The sequence below is a fragment of the Bicyclus anynana genome, chromosome Z (assembly GCF_947172395.1).
Source record: "Bicyclus anynana chromosome Z, ilBicAnyn1.1, whole genome shotgun sequence".
NCBI lineage: Eukaryota > Metazoa > Arthropoda > Insecta > Lepidoptera > Nymphalidae > Bicyclus > Bicyclus anynana.
The window spans coordinates 1192049-1211164 of record NC_069110.1 but is presented as its reverse complement, the minus strand read 5'-3'; the positions used below and the strand labels follow the sequence as shown (position 1 = coordinate 1211164).

General features: G+C 36.1%; 2 protein-coding genes across 2 annotated transcripts in view; one reads left to right on the top strand and one right to left on the bottom strand.

Annotated features, from left to right (window-relative positions):
• LOC112050439 (transmembrane protein 198) overlaps positions 1–15573 on the top strand; it is a 39156-nt gene extending 23583 nt beyond the window's left edge. The window contains exons 5-10 of the mRNA XM_024088712.2: positions 2870–2945; positions 4771–4862; positions 5681–5825; positions 6741–6877; positions 7285–7480; positions 8465–15573. Of these exons, the coding sequence (XP_023944480.1) occupies positions 2870–2945; positions 4771–4862; positions 5681–5825; positions 6741–6877; positions 7285–7473 (639 nt within the window). The 3' untranslated portion in view covers positions 7474–7480; positions 8465–15573. The remainder of the gene's footprint in view (positions 1–2869; positions 2946–4770; positions 4863–5680; positions 5826–6740; positions 6878–7284; positions 7481–8464) is intronic.
• LOC128199727 (uncharacterized protein PF3D7_1409500-like) lies at positions 14415–17650 on the bottom strand. Its single transcript, XM_052890708.1, has 2 exons — positions 17616–17650; positions 14415–14991 (listed from the first exon to the last, which is right to left on the bottom strand). Exons 1-2 carry the CDS (start codon positions 17648–17650, stop codon positions 14415–14417), a joined length of 612 nt encoding a protein of 203 aa, XP_052746668.1.
• Positions 17651–19116: the final 1466 nt, after the last annotated feature.

Here is a 19116-nt window from a genome sequence, read left to right as displayed (position 1 = left end):
TCTATAATAGGGATTATAAAAAATGATGATATTTGAAACTTCCTCAAGGTTGGTTGTACCCTTTTTTATTTTTTGTTTTTGTTCCAGTACGGAACATTGGTCATATTATAAAAAAAAGAAAACATGGAATGTATCATTCCTTGAGATGATGTGTCTGTCTGTGAGAATCCCAAAATGTCCCCTTCGACTGCCATACTATTACATATAGAGAACAACAGAGGCACTGCGTGCACTGTACTGTACACGAGTTGCTGATTAGGCCGCGGTATGGAATTGGAAACGAACGCTGTAAATACGCCATTTTGCAGGGGATTATGTTACGCGCTAACGAATCCCTCACCTATCCCGAGGCCTTGTTATTTTGCACGTTGCAGCATTACATTACAGCTATGTGCGCCATCGCAACCCGCTAACTAGTTGCTGCCATTTTAATAGGATCTGGCCTATTAATTATTTTGGTTTTTGTATTAAAATAAACATCAAATTGACAAAATGTGATTTGTGTGATATCCACCAGTAAGCTCCGGATGACATTTTTACATAGAATGTCGATTTCGTATATATGTCAACTAGACTTGTTCACTTACTTTAACTACGTCAAAGTTAGTAAATAAGCCTGCTGTTTTAACCGATTTGTTTATTCTTTACAAGTTAGCCCTTGACTGCAATCAAAGATGGAAGCGGGCTAACTAGTTAGAAGGAAGATGAAAATCCACACCCATTACCAGGGTGGTAATTAGCCACAGCCGAAGCCTCCCACCAGCCAGACCTGGACCAACTAAAAAAATCTCAATCTGCCCAGCCGAATCTCAAACTGCCATCAGATCGAACCCAGGACCTCCGTTTTGTAAATACACCGCGCATACCACTGCGCCACGGAGGCCGACAATGAATTAAAACTAGAGTCTCAGAATATTTATAAAGTATATTCAATATTATTTCTCAATGTAAGTTAGCCTTTGGCTGTGACTTCAAAGCTAATACGGGGTCAGGTTTAGTTTTAAGAAAACTATTTGAAAAACATCTTATCTACCCGCACATCGCAAACTTTGCGAGAATTCTTACGAGACTTGCCTATTATTGTCCTTAATTAAATAGTAAATACATTATCTATAACAGCAATGCGAAATGACTATTATTGTTATCAACTTGTTTGTGAGCATAGCGATGTGTATTTTTTTTCAGTGTCAGGCTAAAGCTTGCCTAAGTTCATATTTGATGGCAAGTAACAATGCACTTTGCGATGGCATTAACCCCATGACCATTTTAATAACTGCTTGCGAGCTTTTTGGAAATTAAAATGCTGCCTGAATTTAATAGTGCTGTTACGCAGAGAGGTACAAAATATAAATTTTATTATGAAATATTTCGCATTAAAACTTCAAAGCTACACTAATTGTCAAAGGATGTAATAAACTGCGAAGACCCTTTGTTCTATGATATTGTTTGTAGCAAATATTTTTCCAGCGAATTCATTTTAAAATTGTTGGTTGCATGCATGCGAATAAATATTTAAACGCGACAAATTTAGTGCATGAATCTGAAAAACACTAGGCCACTTTTCGATGGATGCAGGCGGCTCAGGATCGTGATGTTTGGGAGTCTCTACAGAAGGCCTATGTCCTCCAGTGGACGTCCATCGGCTGATATAATGATAATGATTACTTGCTAGAGCGTTTTTGTAGGTTTTTCGGTTTTAAGTTTCAATAACTGTGTACATGTTAATAATTAAAGTTGTCCATTCGTTATTGGGGATCCTTAGTTCACGAGGAACCCTTAGCGCAGAGACTATTACTACTAGAAAGCTGTAATTAAGCATGAGTGTGTCCATTAAGAATGAACAAAGAAATATATTTTTTTAGGGTACCCCTATATACAAAATGTGCAAAGCAACTTCAAAAACGTAATTGGAATTCGAAATTTACATACTAATTTAGTTGTAACTTAAATAGACAAAGTTGTTAATAAGATAACTCAGAGTATGTTTAAACTAGAAAGCTGCAATTTGGCATGAGTATACGAGTATATATTAATTACATCTATACGTATACGTTATCAACCCATATTCGGCTCACTGGCTGAGCTCGAGTCTCCTCTCAGAATGAAAGGCTTTAGGCCAATGGTCCACCACGCTTGTCCAATGCGGATTAGTCTGGTATGCAGGTTTGTTGATGTTTTCCGTCACCGTTTAAGACACGTAATATTCAATTTCTTAAAATGCACACAACTGAAAAGTAGGAGGTGCATGCCTCGCACCGGATTGGAACACACTCCCTCCGGAATTGGAGGCAGAGGTCATATCCACTGGGCTATCACGGCTATTACATTACATCTATAAGGTGGTAAAAAGAATTATTTAAAAATATATGGATGGGGTTTCTTCCCTAAATGTAAATTGAGGCGATTTTTTTCTTGTCTATCTTATAGTGTGTAATAGTGATAGTGTGTATCGCTACCGGTATTTTTAATATACGAAACCCCACATTGCGCGTGGCCCTGCACGCACTTGGCCGGTTTTTTTTATTATTTGAATAGACTGGCTAGAAAACTTCGTATCTCTTTACAAAACAAACGTCTTTATGCTAATACACAGAATCGAAAACATTTTTCTCTCTCTTTAACACCATCGTAAAGAATTATTTCTTTACTATTTAAAACAGAATGATGTTTTTAAATCCATCGCTATTGGTCGATATTTATTTATCTGTATCGGTATATGTTATGGGGTGCATTCTAGACCTGCAGAAGAGAAAAGAAGATGTTATCTCTACAAGTAGTGTAGTCTAAGATCCGAATTAAAAACGAACTTCACTCATCTGTTACAATTTTATTATAATAGATTATAGTATAGATGTATATTTTGTTGCAGTACTGGCTCTGCGTCGTGGTGGTTATGCTGGTTTCTGGAATCTTCTTTGCAGTCATCAATTTGTACTGGAAGAAAGGTAATCTTAAAAAAACCATCTTCATCATTATTATCAGCTGATGGACATCCACTGCTAAACATCATTATCATCATATCAGTCGATGGACGTCCACTGCGGTACAAAGACCTTTTGTAGGAACTTGACCGGCATCCAGCGAATCCCTGCGACTCGCTTGCTGTCGTCAGTCCACCTGGTGGGGGGTCAAGAAACACTGAACTTTGTAGTCCGGGGTCAATAGAGGTTGAAAGCTTACCTCGATTTTCAAGCTGACGAAGTCGTAGGGATCTGCTAGTGAGAAAATAAAGCAATGTTGATTGTCAAAAATCTTTTTATTATATAATATAATATATAATATTAGTAAGATATCAAGATGAATATATGTTAAAGCAAAATAAGTCACGTAATTCTTGTTTATCTTTACGTTTCATCTTTGCTTTTGTTGAATAACCAATTAATGTAATCACTGGGGAGTACAGCCTCAAGTAACTTGTACGTAAACAAGTCGGGGCAAGTCGGCACCTCCGCCGGATGTAGAACGGCAGCACATCCGGCAGGATGTGACGTCTTTGTACCGGAAAGCCGGTGTGCCGATGATCTGTTTAACTACCGTCTACTCTCTTAATTGCTCTTCCGTTTCTGAATTCTTGTTAAGTATTTCGCTACCTTTTATTTACTTTCGTTCTTAGTCTTATATTATTACTAGCTGACCCAACAAACATTGTTTTTGCCTTATATTTTTAACCGACTTCAAAAAAAGGAGGAGGTTTCTCAATTCGACCGCATATATATATATATATTATATTTTTATGTGTGTTCTTCATATCCGTTAGGGTCCTTAAGAGTAGCTCCCATTTTGATGATTTTATGTTTTTTTTTTTAATATTGCTGATATAAATTACTGTCCTCCAAATTATTTCACCGCGGACAGTTGCCTTGACTGGTGACAAAAGGGTTGGCTGATTTTTTGCAATGCAGCCAGTATTCCTGCCACTATTTCACGTGGGCATGTTTTGTAACTTAGCTTAAATTCCTTATTGTATACTTTCTCAATAAAAAAAATGTATATTATATACCATACCAACATAAGTTACGAGTATAAACTATTGAAAAGGAGTTTTGATTTGTAATAATGACACTAAATCAATTTATTGAGAAAATTGGGAATTCTTTATTAAGTTATTGTAGATTTTTTTTACAAATGAAAAACAACTTTAATTAAAAAAAAATCATTTAAACATGTCCATTAATTGTAATGTAAAACCAGGCATTACTTTTCACGATCCGATTTTGATTTTGATAATCCTATATTGGATTTCAAAGTTGGTCCCGTATAAATTTGGATAAAGAATTCCATCCCTAAGGGTAGGAAATCAGGGGGTGGCTGATTGTTTACCCATTAATTGCAAAGTATAACTTTTTACATAGTGTTCTGATTTAGATAATTCTGTTTTTATTGGAAAGGCTATATTTCGAAGTTGTATTTAAAGGTTTTTTTATTTTACAACGATCGATCTTATGTCAATTATTAAAAATATTAATTATTTAAATTTATGTGGCTTGTGCTCTCTGAACCACCATAAATGCTACTTTCCGACTCCTTGTAAAAAGACACATTATAAAGAGGTAAAATTTGTGAGTTTGTTTGTTTGCTTGAACGCGCTAATCTCAGAAACTACTGATCCGTTTTGAAAAATTATCTCAATGTTAGATAGCCCATTTATCGATGAAGGCTATAATATAAGGCTATATATTATTCCCGTATTTCTACTGGAACCGGAACCACGCGGGAGAAACCGCACGGCATCAGCTAGTTATGTATATATGTAAATGTTGTCTATTCCAGTGTTGACGGTGTTCGGCACGAGCGTATACGGCGGCGCAGTGATCGCCACTTGCCTCGATTACTTCCTTGAGCGCATGGTCATGCTCAAATGGGTAAGTTTATGTAACCTAACTAATTTTATCTGATTGATTCAATGGCTAGCCTATGTGTGCGTAACATTTTCTATAAATTATAATATTTCATACTATTGAAATATCAATTCATTGAACATAAACAATGTCAAATTTTCGCAATTGACGTACTTGTCTTTGATCTACAAGTAAAATGAATTTTTTGATGGATGGAAGATGGTTTTGATATCTGATTAATTTATTTATCTTTGTTTTATTTAATTTTTATTTATGCTTATAAAATACTAAAATTTAATTAACATTTTAATTTACTTAAAAATACTGAAATTACTAGTTTTTTTACTGAAATTATTAGTATTTTTACGTGCCTGATGGTAGGGTGGCTCCAGACTGAGGAACCTTCTTACAATAGGCGTCGTTACAAGAGATTATACCTACCTACTGTATCCAACACTTGATCCAACAGTCAAGCATAAGTTTCTTAGAGTGTTGATCGAAGCTTTTCGCTGTAATACCATTGACTGAAACGACTATTGGAACAATAATATTCTTGACGGCCTCCGTGGCGCAGTGGTATGCGCGGTGGATTTACAAGACGGAGGTCCTGGGTTCGATCCCCGGCTGGGCCGATTGAGGTTTTCTTAATTGGTCCAGGTCTGGCTGGTGGGAGACTTCGGCCGTGGCTAGTTACCACCCTTCCGGCAAAGACGTACCGTGGATTTTCATTCTCCCCCTAACAAGTTAGCCCACTTCCATCTTAGATTGCATCATCACTTACCCAGCTAACTTGTAAATAATAAAAAAAATATATATATAATAGAATGCTGTTGTTGTTTTAGGTGTGGGAGCGCGCGAAGCTGGAGCCCGCCACGCCGCCTCCGTGTCGGCTGTCGTGGCTGGCGCTGGCCGCGTGGCCCGCCGCGGCCGCACTGGGCTTGTGCGCGCAAGCCGCGCTCACCGCCACCGGCCTGCACCACGAGCAGAGTGAGTAGCGTGTGCTGCGGGCCGGCCATTGACATGATAACATTTTATAAATCGATTAGCGGACGCGTATATCTGGACGCGGTATATCCAGATATATGCGCTAACACACACTCGATCTTTTATTATAGTTGACAATATACAGGGTGATTCGGACTTTAGTGCCGATATTTTTTTTCTTGGTTCTGTATCATTAATAGAACATAAATCTACAAACAGTTCGATACATTTTATGTATTTTTTTTTTCAATCTATGTCTCAGAAATAACAAAATAATGGACACATTACCAAACAAACTGCGCAACTGCTGGCGGCACTTTGTAAGACGCCGACAAAGAAATACCGGCAGTAGTCATATCGTTTCGGCTTCGGCTGACAGGGGTGGCAGGGGTAAGGAAATCGAAAAATCCCTGAGGACGCCTGCCGAATTTAAGTCGAATCATACTTTAATGCAAAAGTTTGCGTAATAATAATCGTCATTTGTATTTCATTATTCCAATCGAAGGTTCATAATTTTTATTATTATTACTACGCATGCACTTCAGGCATTATTGATGGTCCTAAGCCCAATAAAGTATGAAGGAAAAATCGGTACTCAGCTCAAAAGTAAATTTGATTGTTATAAAAAATAATAGGTATCAAACAAAAATAAAATAAACGTACAAAGGTCAGCGGCCCTCGGCGCGGGCGCTCGCTAACTTAGTACCTACCAGCTGATTCTGTAGTTGCCTATTACCTAGTACAGCGATAGGGTGACCCTCAAATTCTGTTTAAACGTAGATTACTTTAGCTAACGATAACTTTGTTATTTTTGAGTTAAAAAAAAAAAGAAAAAATACGTGATCATTAAATTTTGTTTATGTACAAAATATAAAAATATCGGTTCTAAAAATTTTCTTCCTGTATGTGTGCCCACAGGCATAAGCGCACAGAAGCGGCGGCTGAAGGCGGCGGCGGCGCGGCCCGTGACCCGCGAGCAGCGCGCCGAGCTGAAGCAGCGCAAGTACCGCTACCTGTACCAGGTGCGCACCGCGCACGGGGACGTCATCTCGCAGGTATACGCGCATCCATTTTCAATGGCAGGGTCTATCGCTCCAACTAATCCTTATGTGTTAGTGTGGATGTTTTGAATGTCCAGTAGGCCTAACAAGCGCCCACGACATTATCTCATGAAGACAAATCCGGAAACATCACTAGTCTTTTTCGTTGCGTTGGAAAAGAGAAAGCTATATTTCTGGTTCGGCCGCAGTAGACACACAATGTTGTATGTACACAACGCAATGTTGTTTTTGGGATTTGTTTGGCCGTTCGTGCATGTCGTTGGTGGTGCGTTGCGTTATGGACGACATCTCACTGGACCACAATTCACTGACACAGCTTTTCTCTATGAATCATTAATTCATAATTGTTCGTGTAGTTGTGGTATGTATGAAACAAGTCTCAAGTGGCGATATTGTTGCAGTCGTACGTGCAAGCACTTCAAAAGAAGGCGCAGTGCGGCAACTGGAGCGCCGGCGGGGGTGTGGGCGGCGGAGGCGAGTGCAGCACGCTGCAGAGCGACTCCACGCACCTCACCGTGCTGGCCGGCTCCGAGCACGCGCCGCACACCGACTCCGACGACGACCTCAACCAGATACGCGCCGCGCACTAGCGCGCAGGTCAGTACACGACTGGGCGCGTGCAGCACGCTGCAGAGCGACTATCTTCATTCAGATTTCAGTATGGCTTTCGAACAACAAGGCAGCAGAACTCCTGAAAGCGGGTGGAAAACCAATACTTAAGGTTTCAATTCCGTCATTCACGAGGTCACAACACCTAAGGCATGGCAGGAGCGTGGTGGTTCTGTTGTTCAAAAAAGGTGACAATACCTTACTGAAGAATTACAGACCCATCTCGTTGTTGAGCCATGTCTACAAGTTGTTCTCGAGTGTCATTATGAGTCGTCTCGCCCGTAGGTTTGACGACTTCCAACCTCCCGAACTGGTAGATGAATATATATACATAGGACACACAGTCCTGTTAGGTAGGTCCATTTTCGAGAAATAGGTGAATTGCCGAATCCAGCTCGGCTGGGCAGCGTTTGGGAAACTCCGCGACATCTTTTCGTCTGAAATTCCTCAGTACTTGAAGACTTCGAACAGTGCGTGTTGCCAGTGATGATCTACGGATCCGAGACTTGGTCGCTGACTATGGGCCTTATAAGAAGGCTCAAAGCCACTCAGCAGGCGATAGAGCGAGCTATGCTTGCAGTTTCTCTGCGTGATCGAATCAGGAATGAGGAGATCCGCATACGAACCAAAGTCACTGACATAGCAAGTTACGAAGCTGAAGTGGCAAGGGCATGCCACATACTTCAAAGAGATGATGGATGTTGGGATCCCAAGGTGCTGGAATAACGACCTCGCACCGGAAAGCGCAGTGTTGGTCGACCCCCCACTAGGTGGAGGTCCATTCAAGAGACCTATGTCCAGCAGTGGTCGTCTATCGGCTTATAAGGCTTCCACTTTAGGGAGGAATTACATGAAATTTCGTGTTTTCTCTTAAATAGATGCTACTCGTATTATAAATCCCCTCTCTAAACTATGATATGACGTTGAAAGTTTTATAAACGTTTGTATTTATAACTTTGTATGTCGTTACAGGTTATCGTGACTGAAGAACCTTCGGAAAATGTAATTATATTCATTTTAAAATATCCAGTATTATCATAAAAGAGATCCACTCATTTTAATTATATTATCGTATATTAAGTATTATTATTATCGACGTATTATTAATAATTGTATTCAATATTAATGTATCGTTTAAAATAATTGATTATATTATACAGGAAGAAAATTTTTTTAGTGCGGATATTTTTATATTTTGTACATAAACAAAATTTAATGATCACGTATTTTTTCTTTTTTTTTTTAACTCAAAAATAACAAAATTATCGTTAGCTAAAGTTATTTACTTTTGAACAGAATTTTAGGGTCACCCTATTGTGCGTTTATTTTATTTTCGTTTGATACCTAAAGAACGTCACCAGATCACTTTTAAGCTGAATATATCTTGTTTAGTAATAATATGTACATTATTTTGTTATTTTAGAGACATAAATTTAAAAAAAAATTACATAAAATGTATCGAACTGTTTGTAGATTTATATTCTATTAATGATACAGAACCACGAAAAAAAATATCCGCACTAAAGACCGAATCACCCTGTATTATATGATCAGGATTTTTTTTATATCATGCGGGGTTCAAGGCCTTTCTTTTTTACACTTGTCTTATTTAATATATACATTTAAGTGACTGCAAGAATTATAGGCTTTGGTTGAACGTTTCGCTCGGGAAAGATCTGAACTGAAGGTCCAACACCTGAAATTGAACATGTCTGACATGAATGCCGAGTGGCTAAAACAATACACTGATTTAGAAGTCCTAATAGCTGAACGATTCGCTGAAGAAGAGGTCTAATACCTGAAATTGAACATGTCTGACATGAATGACGAGTGACTAAAACAATACACTAATATAGAAGAGATTGATTGCATCATCACATACCATCAGAGATTGTAGTCAAGGGCTAACTTGTAAAGAATTAAAAAAAGAAACGAAGAAGTCTTATTAGTTGAACGATTTGCTCAGGACAGAGCTAAAGAGGAGGTCTAATATCTGAAATAGAATATGTCTGACATGAATGACAAGTGGCATGAATGACAAGACACCAATACGCTAATAAAGGACAATTTGAATATTGACTTTTGTATTTAAAACTAAATATTAAATTGTAACGTAAACAAGTGGGATTATGTACTTACAACTGAACGAAAAGCCGAATGTTCACTTGGTTCTATTGAACTCACTGAGACTTGATCGTTGCTTACATAATTTTAAACATTGAACTTTTTACTATACGATTCTACTGTATTAATTAGAATAGTGCGTTCATGATGCCCTTTTCTTGTGTTTATAGATACGTAAATTTGTTGGTTTTACTATCGACATTTTAATGTTAATTTTAAAACTAACCAAGAAAATATAATTTTATAAAAATTTTAATTAGACAATTAGCTAAAATGAATATATCTTTTAGGAAATCATATCTGTCCTTAATCTTCGTTAATTCTTTGGCCCATTAATTAATAACAATAATGGAAAATTGGGTAATATGATGTACACAAGATGTGGGCACCATATGAACCACTAATATATCGAACACTGCCACAGGGGTACAGTTAGCATTTTGTACAATGTTTTTTCGACTGGCAACGAATGGCCTTGGACTCCACCATCTCTGAGCAGTGTTGTGTACAGTACTACCACTGTTATAAGACTCGCTAAAGAACCTGTGCAGAAATCATGTATTTGAATGGCGCGGCGTGATTGATATCACGCCATTGAAATATATGATTTGCTACCTTCCACTAAGCGATCAAAACCTCCTAAATAATAGTGCACCCGTTTAACATGTCGACCGTGGTCGTTGGAGTCGCGGCTAAAACTTCATTTAAGACATCATTAATTTTGCTCACGAAAAGCTCACAAAGAAGATCTGAAGAGGTGAGCCATTGTGGTCGTCTATCATAAACACTGAGTATATTATCTACTACTAAATTAAATACTAATCTGTAAACTGAGCTTTCGTTATGTTTTCTAAGCTCATAATAAAATTCCATTTGATAATATATTAATTCATTCCAACTTGAGTTGATTGCAACTCTCGCAAGCATGTGGAACGGGAAAAACTACGATCGTGAGGGTGACCGTTGTGATCGCTTAGTGGAACGTAGCCGATATCAGCCAATCATAGCGCGCGTCTGTCTACTTTTGGTTGTTGCTTACACGAGAGCGATATAGCTCGATTCTGTGTTGTTCTTGCGTTTAAAATCTTAACATAGAGTAATAAGGTCTACATTTAATTGAGGTGCAACTTGCACGTAAACGAATTTTGAAAACGAAGCGATTTCTAGTGGTGGTAGTACCGTATGTTTGTGTAATCGTGTTCGCAAGTAAGGTTGTGTATATTTTGTGGCTGTGTGTGCGGTTATTTTAACTTTGTACTGAAAGGTTATCATTTGTACCAAGTACAACACTGTCGTGAAATTGGTTCGAGATTATTGAAACATATATTCCTTGTTTTGTTATAGAAGGTCTATAGGACATTGTGTGGTTCTTGTAATAAAAACAACAACTACGCCTCTAAAGACCTTGTAATAACAAGTATGTTTTTAAAAAATGGCGTCCGTAAAATTTTATAGACTGCAGCGCGTATTATTAAAATTAAGGTCTGGTTTATATACATATTTAGTTATTATTCTCATTTGTTTTTTATGTTTGTAGATGTTCTACATAGTTAATATCAATAAACGCACCATACATGGTTTGACCATCTGCTTTAATATCTGCCATTTGCAATCAAACACTATCGTCTTGCGACTAAAAAGTAGCTAAGTGATAGATGATCGTAGATCGGTATCATAAAATAATTAGTATATTTTTCGTAAGAAAAAATCGTTTTGTTGCTAAAATATTACATATACAACATCTATTTCAGCGTTTCTTCTTTCTTCCCAATATAAACTTACTTTTCTGAGTTTAGCAAACTCCAAACTTTCTGGCGTTCCAGATTTTGGGTATCTGTAGTATAAAGTTATAAGCGCAAAACACAAAACTTTTATAACTTTATTATTAACGATGTAGAAGGCCAGAACATGCTCTCTGTTTCTGAAGTTACAATACAGAGACTGTAAAACGCAAAATTACCTATATGGCTTAGCTGCTTTTTAGAACAGTAGTGTAAATGATAAATTAACGCGCACAAAATAAGAAAAACAATGATTATGTATTATTTATTATAAATACTCGTATCTAATTCATTGTACAGACCGGCCTTCAACTTTCGTTTCTTTCCTTTCCGCAAAAAAAAAATACACTCATTGTTATTACGTATACATTCCTTATTAAAAGTATTATTTATTTGTAGGTTTTATTATTTCTTACTTGCTATTGTAAATACGAAATTTATTCGTACGCTACTAGCAATTGTAAAAATATTAAAATGAAGAAGCAAGATAAAATGTCTACTATTGCAGTAATCGAATTTAATCAAATCAAAATCAATATTAAATAAGTCTTACAAGTCTAAGTTTAAGGCTAGCCGTAGTTGTTTTCTTAAAAATGTGTTGCTGTCTTGTTTACACTGCTTATGTGCTAGCGAGAGAGCAATACACATTATGTAGAATACTTACAAAACATTTTTGGTGACACTGTTTCCTTCTTTTTTGGAATGAAAACAAATTAATATTTAAGTGCATACTATATTCCATCATTGTAAATGATAAGCTGTTTAAAACCCCTGTTATTTTTATTATATTCTTAAATATTAGTCTTCAGTGTAGTAAACTTGAAAGGGAACATTGGATTATATTAATTAAGTATCTAAAATGGCGTCTAGCCTAAGAATTTCAAATGATTTTGTTCCTTCTTTGCGCCATCCGATCGAGCGTAAACGGGTAAACTCTTTGAGAGTGTAGAATAGGTATTTTATAAGGATTCCTGGGAACCAAGGATAATGAAAGGGGAGTTTGTTTGTTTGATATTTTGCAACTAAGTTGGTCTGTTGTAAATGGCATAATATTGTAATGTAACTATCTCGATGCAAAGCATAATGTTATAATTAGTTAAGACTTGAACACAACAGATAAAATGGCTGATATTCTACATGGATATCATGTTTTATGAGTTGACACTACTTATTATTATTACTTTAGTATTAAAGAAAGTCGAAACTGAACTAGTAGTGTATATTGTAAAATCTTCCTATAATATACTTTATTAATTTAATTAATCGTTGGTAAAACCGAATTCCCTCATACGAGGATTCAGGTAATTATCATTTTATTGTTTCGATTTTATCTACCGCACAAAACATACGTAAAAAATATTTATTATAGGAGGTTTGCAATATTTTGCGCTCTGCAAATGGTCACTAATAAGGTCGACACATATCCGGTAACCGGCGTAGTTAAAATACGTCAGTGAACACAACCACATTACTAGTGAGTGGCGATCAGCCTCAATCTATTATGTACACACACAACACATGAGCCACTAAGTAGTCATCTTATTTTTACTATCAGTTAAAATAGTTAAAATTGCCTTTACAGTGTTATTATATATCAAATGGTATCAGAGCTATCACACCAGCGGATTGCGAGCGTATTCATAGCAGAACAGGCACGCAACGGATACGTTACGGGCGCGCAACGGACACGCCGCGCACCCGCTGCGGATTCGTTGCGGAAGTACAATGTTGTACTGTCTCGTACAAAAGCAAGTCCGTCCCAGTGTTGCCAAACGTACTGTTTAAATCGTATTTGTATGACTTTTTTGGCTCTTGTACGATATACGATCTTTCAAATCTTAGACCCATCATCATAACGAACTAAAAATATTAACTAGCCGACGAAATTAACCTACGATGATTTGTTGGTTTGGAAAGAAAAATACAAATAATATAAACAATAGTTTTTAGCCAGAAGCCTGTTTTTTTAATAAATAAAACAGCATTGTTTTTGTTACTGAATGTACTGTACGTCGTTAATCCGCTACAAAACCGCGACTGAAACGCGACTCCGCCGCGCCTTCGCAACGTTTTCGCTGCGCAGCCGCGACGCATCTGCTGCGCGTCCGCTCCACTTTGCATCCGCTGGCAAACCGCTACTACTATATTAATGGTAATGTAAATTTCGTTGGAAAAACAATGATAAACGATCGCAAGAACAAAAATATGATGAAAAACGTTGTAGCGGCTCATGTTTCGAATCACATACAAGGATATACATAATTTAATTTTCAAAGTTATTTTAACATCAGCTTTATCAATAATATGGTTAGTAAAAAATTAGTTAAGCTGCGTTAGTAGATATGTGCTGGCCTTAACAGTTGGCCAGATAATTGGCCAATTAGATGTATGACGAGTTTAAGTTTAGTTCGACGATTAATAATAAAATATTGTTATATTTTGGCCAAAGTTTATTTTAGTTATTTCATGTAACGCTGAGAGCACAATTGTTTATGTTCTATAAATTCACTCATCTAAACTGGGTCTCCAAACTAGTATATTAACTTTTTATAATTATAATTTAAAATTATAAACCCTAGCATACGCGTCTATGAGTGAATTAAAAAAAACATAAGCATATGGACACCTAGTTATAATACACTTGCATTTAATCCGCTTTACTTGGTATTCGCTTATTACAGATATAAACTTGACAGCTGCACCTAAAATTATTTTATAAATGTGTAAATAATTAAGATTCAAAATAGAAGTACCTAGTTGAGGTTTAAAGGCATTCTGTAAAGTTTACCCTCCTTGCGAGATTGTATGTCAACCGATCGGTACCTACCCAGTCAACAATAGTTCAATAGTTCATTATATCGAGTTTTCATATATCAATGAATCAAAAGGAATAAATACATTATTTCGAAAATTGGGAAATAATTTAGTGGTTTTCTGTGCAAAGACTGATGTGCTTGAAATCAAATACAAATTCATCGTATAAACCTCTACGTACCATTACTTCTGGTACAGCTGAGTCACTTGTTAACGTTAAGTTGCTGATCACCGTTGAATCGCCGGTTACAGCTGAGTCGCTGGTTACCTTTGAGTCTATGGTTACCGTTGAGTCTCTGGTTACCGTTGAGTCTCTGGTTAACTTTGAGGCTCTGGTTATCGTTGAGTATATGGTTACCTTTGAGTCTCTGTTTGCTGTTGAGTCTCTGGTTAACTTTGAGGCTCTGGTTGCCATTGAGTCTATGGTTACCGTTGAGTCTCTGGTTATCGTTGAGTCTCTGGTTACCGTTGAGTCTCTGGTTAACTTTGAGGCTCTGGTTATCGTTGAGTATATGGTTACCTTTGAGTCTCTGTTTGCTGTTGAGTCTCTGGTTAACTTTGAGGCTCTGGTTGCCATTGAGTCTATGGTTACCGTTGAGTCTCTGGTTACCGTTGAGTCTCTGGTTAACTTTGAGGCTCTGGTTACCGTTGAGTATATGGTTACCTTTGAGTCTCTCGTTACCGTTGAGTCTCTGGTTAACTTTGAGGCTCTGGTTACCGTTGAGTCTATGGTTACCTTTGAGTCTCTGGTTACCGTTGAGTCTCTGGTTAACTTTGAAGCTTTGGTTATCATTGAGTCACTGATTACTGTTAACTCGAAGGTTAACATCAAGTCGCTGGTTACAATCTATTAAATAGATGAACCTTTCGGTTGATATACGACTAACGATGTCCGATCGCTCAATTTCTAGTCTTTTTATCTATTTTTATGGGAAGCTTTCTTGTTTCTTTTCTAATAACTTTGTTGATTATATTATTCGAGAATTTTATTATTGTTTTTAGCGAGTACATTATAATATAAAGTCGCGTATAGACTGAATTTGTCGAATGTTCGTGCAAAATTTGTACCGTTTTCGTTATTTGAAATAAAACGACTAATGCCGGTTAGACAAGCCGGTGTGTTTCCGCGGACTATTAACTGGGTTTTTTTTAGAAAATATTAGGAAAATGATACTTGGAATTTAATAAGACTTACTTATGTATTTCTTTTAAAATAATAAAAACTACTTTTAAAAAGTTTACTTTTCTTATATACTAAAATTTAATTTTGAAATGTCCGTTTAGATAATGTTTTTTTTTTATAAATCATTAAAAAGATTTTGTTAAAAAGAAAGAAAAGAAGAATATATGACGAAGAGATTATTTTATGTTGACAGCTATTTTTATTTTATGTTATAATTTTAACATTTATTATATTTACAGATTTGACCAAAAATATATCCATTATCCACTTTGAACGTTTGTTTTGTCGAATTTATTTTATTTTTGTAGTGTCTAATTATGTTATTAATACATTTATTTTATTTATTAAGTATTAAATTTTTGTTTTATTTTATCCCTTATTTTTAACAACCTCATATACTCTACCCTCATGTATCATACTATCAATACCTTTTAACTGTTTTCAATAAAATTGTAAGTCATATAGTGAAATAGTGAATTTTGGTTTTTTAATTAATCACTTTAATGCTACACCCTTAGTATTAGCACCATAAGAACGTATAACGTACAACTTTCTTTATATACTATTAAAATCATTATTATTCAGCACAAAAATGAGATACTAAATGTGTAAGTATAAATATATTAATGAATAAGTGTAACAAATAATAAGACAGTAACACTGCCAGGTTAATTTGACTAAATTAGAACTAAATGGTACAATTTTCCAAAAAAAAAAATGAAAAATCTATAGGCAGATAACATTTGTCAGAAATCTTTGAATTAGTTCACTTAACACTTTGATTGTTGTATTATAAAGATGGTCTAGACTAGTTTATATATAATAACTGATAATTTCTATACTATAGCCGTACTCGATGTGTACTGTTTACCAACAAATGAACGTAGAAAAAGCATTTTATTCCAGAACTTATTTTTGTTTAAATTATTGTTTGTTTATAAAATGTTATTCAAAATATATTAAGTATTTGTATCTAATTGTTTCAATTGTATTTGTTTTCATTAATTTAAGACCAGGTTAATTATAATTATTTTAGGTGTGAATTGACTAGCTATTTATACAGCAATTTTTAATTTGTTTGTTGGTAAACATTACACGTCAAGTATGGCTGTAGTATATTCGTTGTGTGAGAAGTTTCACTCAAACGAAATGTGTATCATTATCGGTCGTCAATCGTCATGTACAGTGTATAGAATGCATCATTTTGCAATGAAATTCTCGAGTAAAAGATTACTTACTCGTGTATACATATAATATATATAAGTTATACAGGGTGCTCGGGAGTATTTCCCCTAACTCCACGGTTATATTCTTTAGGGAAAATAAATAAAAATGTCTAAGGAACATGTTTTTTAAAACAAATATTTTCGGAGTAAAAAATATTTTTTTTGTAAATAGATCTTAAATAGCGTCCCTTATACGTATCCTTATAATTAGGTATGACGTAGCCAAGTTTTACGTATTAAAATGCAAGGATAGATAAAGGCGTGTGCTACATGGATTGTCGGAATTATGTGATTTAGTTTGTATGAAAAGAGTTATTATTTTTTAATTGAAAAAATATTAGTAACTCGTCAACACCATGAAGTTATGGGAAATACTCCCGAGCACCTGTATAAGAGATATCCGTTTCGACGGTTTTTAGTGTTAGGAGATAGATTAGTTTGGAAGAAGTTTAAATTCTAAATTCTCCGGATTTGGGGTCCCCTAACTCTTATATCGCATCGCGCCTTCTCTATCTGCTTATGCAACTTTGTCATTATTAAAATGGAAAACTTCTAGTGGCTCTACCATGCGGACCGCGATATAATTGTCCCAAGTTTACATGTCCCGCTCTTCTTCGTATTTTTTTGACGTGACAACCTATTATAATTCGATGAAGCCAGATGCAAACTCGAAAAAAGATGACGTCATGCGTCGTTCCCTCGCTCTAGGGTTGCCAACTTTTTTTAAAAGACATAAAGTATATTCTGGTTTATGAAGACTATTAAACAGTATTTTAGAAAAACGAACATTTTTTTTTTTTAAATGCAACCATACCATTATTATTATATTTTCTTATGACGTTGTTATGTTCAACTATCGTCAGTAAACTGACTTTACAGACAACCGATATTTTTTTATTGTAGGAGAACATGTCATGGATGACATCCAGGGTACTCTGTATGACGAAGCCCGACTTCACCGTTGAGTATGTGATACTCGGCGAACTAAAGCTCACATTCGCCGACCGTCCTTCCCGGTACCGATGAACATTACTTCGGGAATGGTTCCCGGTTGGGATGAAAGATAGCGGTGGTTTCGTAATATATCACTATCTTCTGTTGCAATGAGACGAAAGTGTGAACGATACGTATACTAGCACATACACAACAGTAACATGCTGCGCGGGTATTTAAACCCCACTAGGATATATATTTATACACTGCGTAACTATTTGCCTCGTGTTCAGAGCGGACATGAAAGTTGGTGTATATACTCATACGTTGACAATTATCTCTTGGTCCGCATGCTATGTCCACAGGGATGCTTTGAGATAATGTTCCACTATTAAAGGTGATACATCACTAGAGTACGCGTAGTTGATCAATAATGGTGGGTAGAGCTATGAGAATCGTCTGTGGTATGAAAAATAAGGTGGCGACACTGTAAATACAAGTAACTAAGGAAACAGGGTCAAGCAAAGTTATTAAAGCTGATTCATCTACCTATAGGAACAATGTTTTGTATAACCCGCAAGAGCGAGTTTCTAATTCAGATCTATATTTCCCTTTCCCGAGAGAGGTAGAGGTGAATTCGAAACTCGCACTTGCGTGTCATATTAAACATCGTTACAGAATAGCCCAGCAGATGTTAAGTAATTAATTAATTGCTATCAACTGAAAATTTCTTAGAAGAAAGCAAAACTTAGTATCTTATAGCTCGACCTAGGACTCGAACCCAAGATCTCATGATCCGAGAGGACATAGACTAACCACTCGACCAACAAGGCATATGTTTATATATCTACATCTAGCGTATTATCGTGGTAATTCTGTTTTCACAAGTCCCGCAACCAGGGACTTTTCCGGGTTCAAAAGCCTACAATCTGAAATTTTGATACATGAATATTTTAAGAGTAAAAAAAATATGTCTCATATACCTACCCAAAATTGTCAGCCAGCTCACAGGCCACCATTTCTACTTTCCTTAACAATAACGAATGACATTGTGAAGGAAGATTCTACCTTCCTCTCAATGTTGGCAACGAAGTTTACCCAACTACTCGTACCTACTACATGCATGCAGTGCATATCTTAAATTCTGCCTCCCCCTCTTCTTATAGTCTATCCTTCTTATCTATAGTAAAATTTCGACTTTTTCGGCAATTTTGGCTCGTGGAGAGATTTGGTTTAGTAACGTTTGTTTTAATGGCATTCACCAGTGCACAGTGACATCGATCACTTAATACGTTCGTAAAATGACATTGCATCATTTTTATGTATAGAGTAGTTACATATAACCGAAAGGGGTGTAGATTTTCAATTCTCCTTACAACAAGTTAGCCTGTTTCCATCTTAGATTGCATCATCACTTACCACAAAGTGAGATTGTAGTCATAGGCTAACTTGTAAAGAATTAAAAAATATTTCTAATAAAATATTTACGGTCACCGTGACTTACAAACTAGATTGGCTGATTATTTCGTCGACGGATGCGTATACAAAGAGCGATGCCTCATT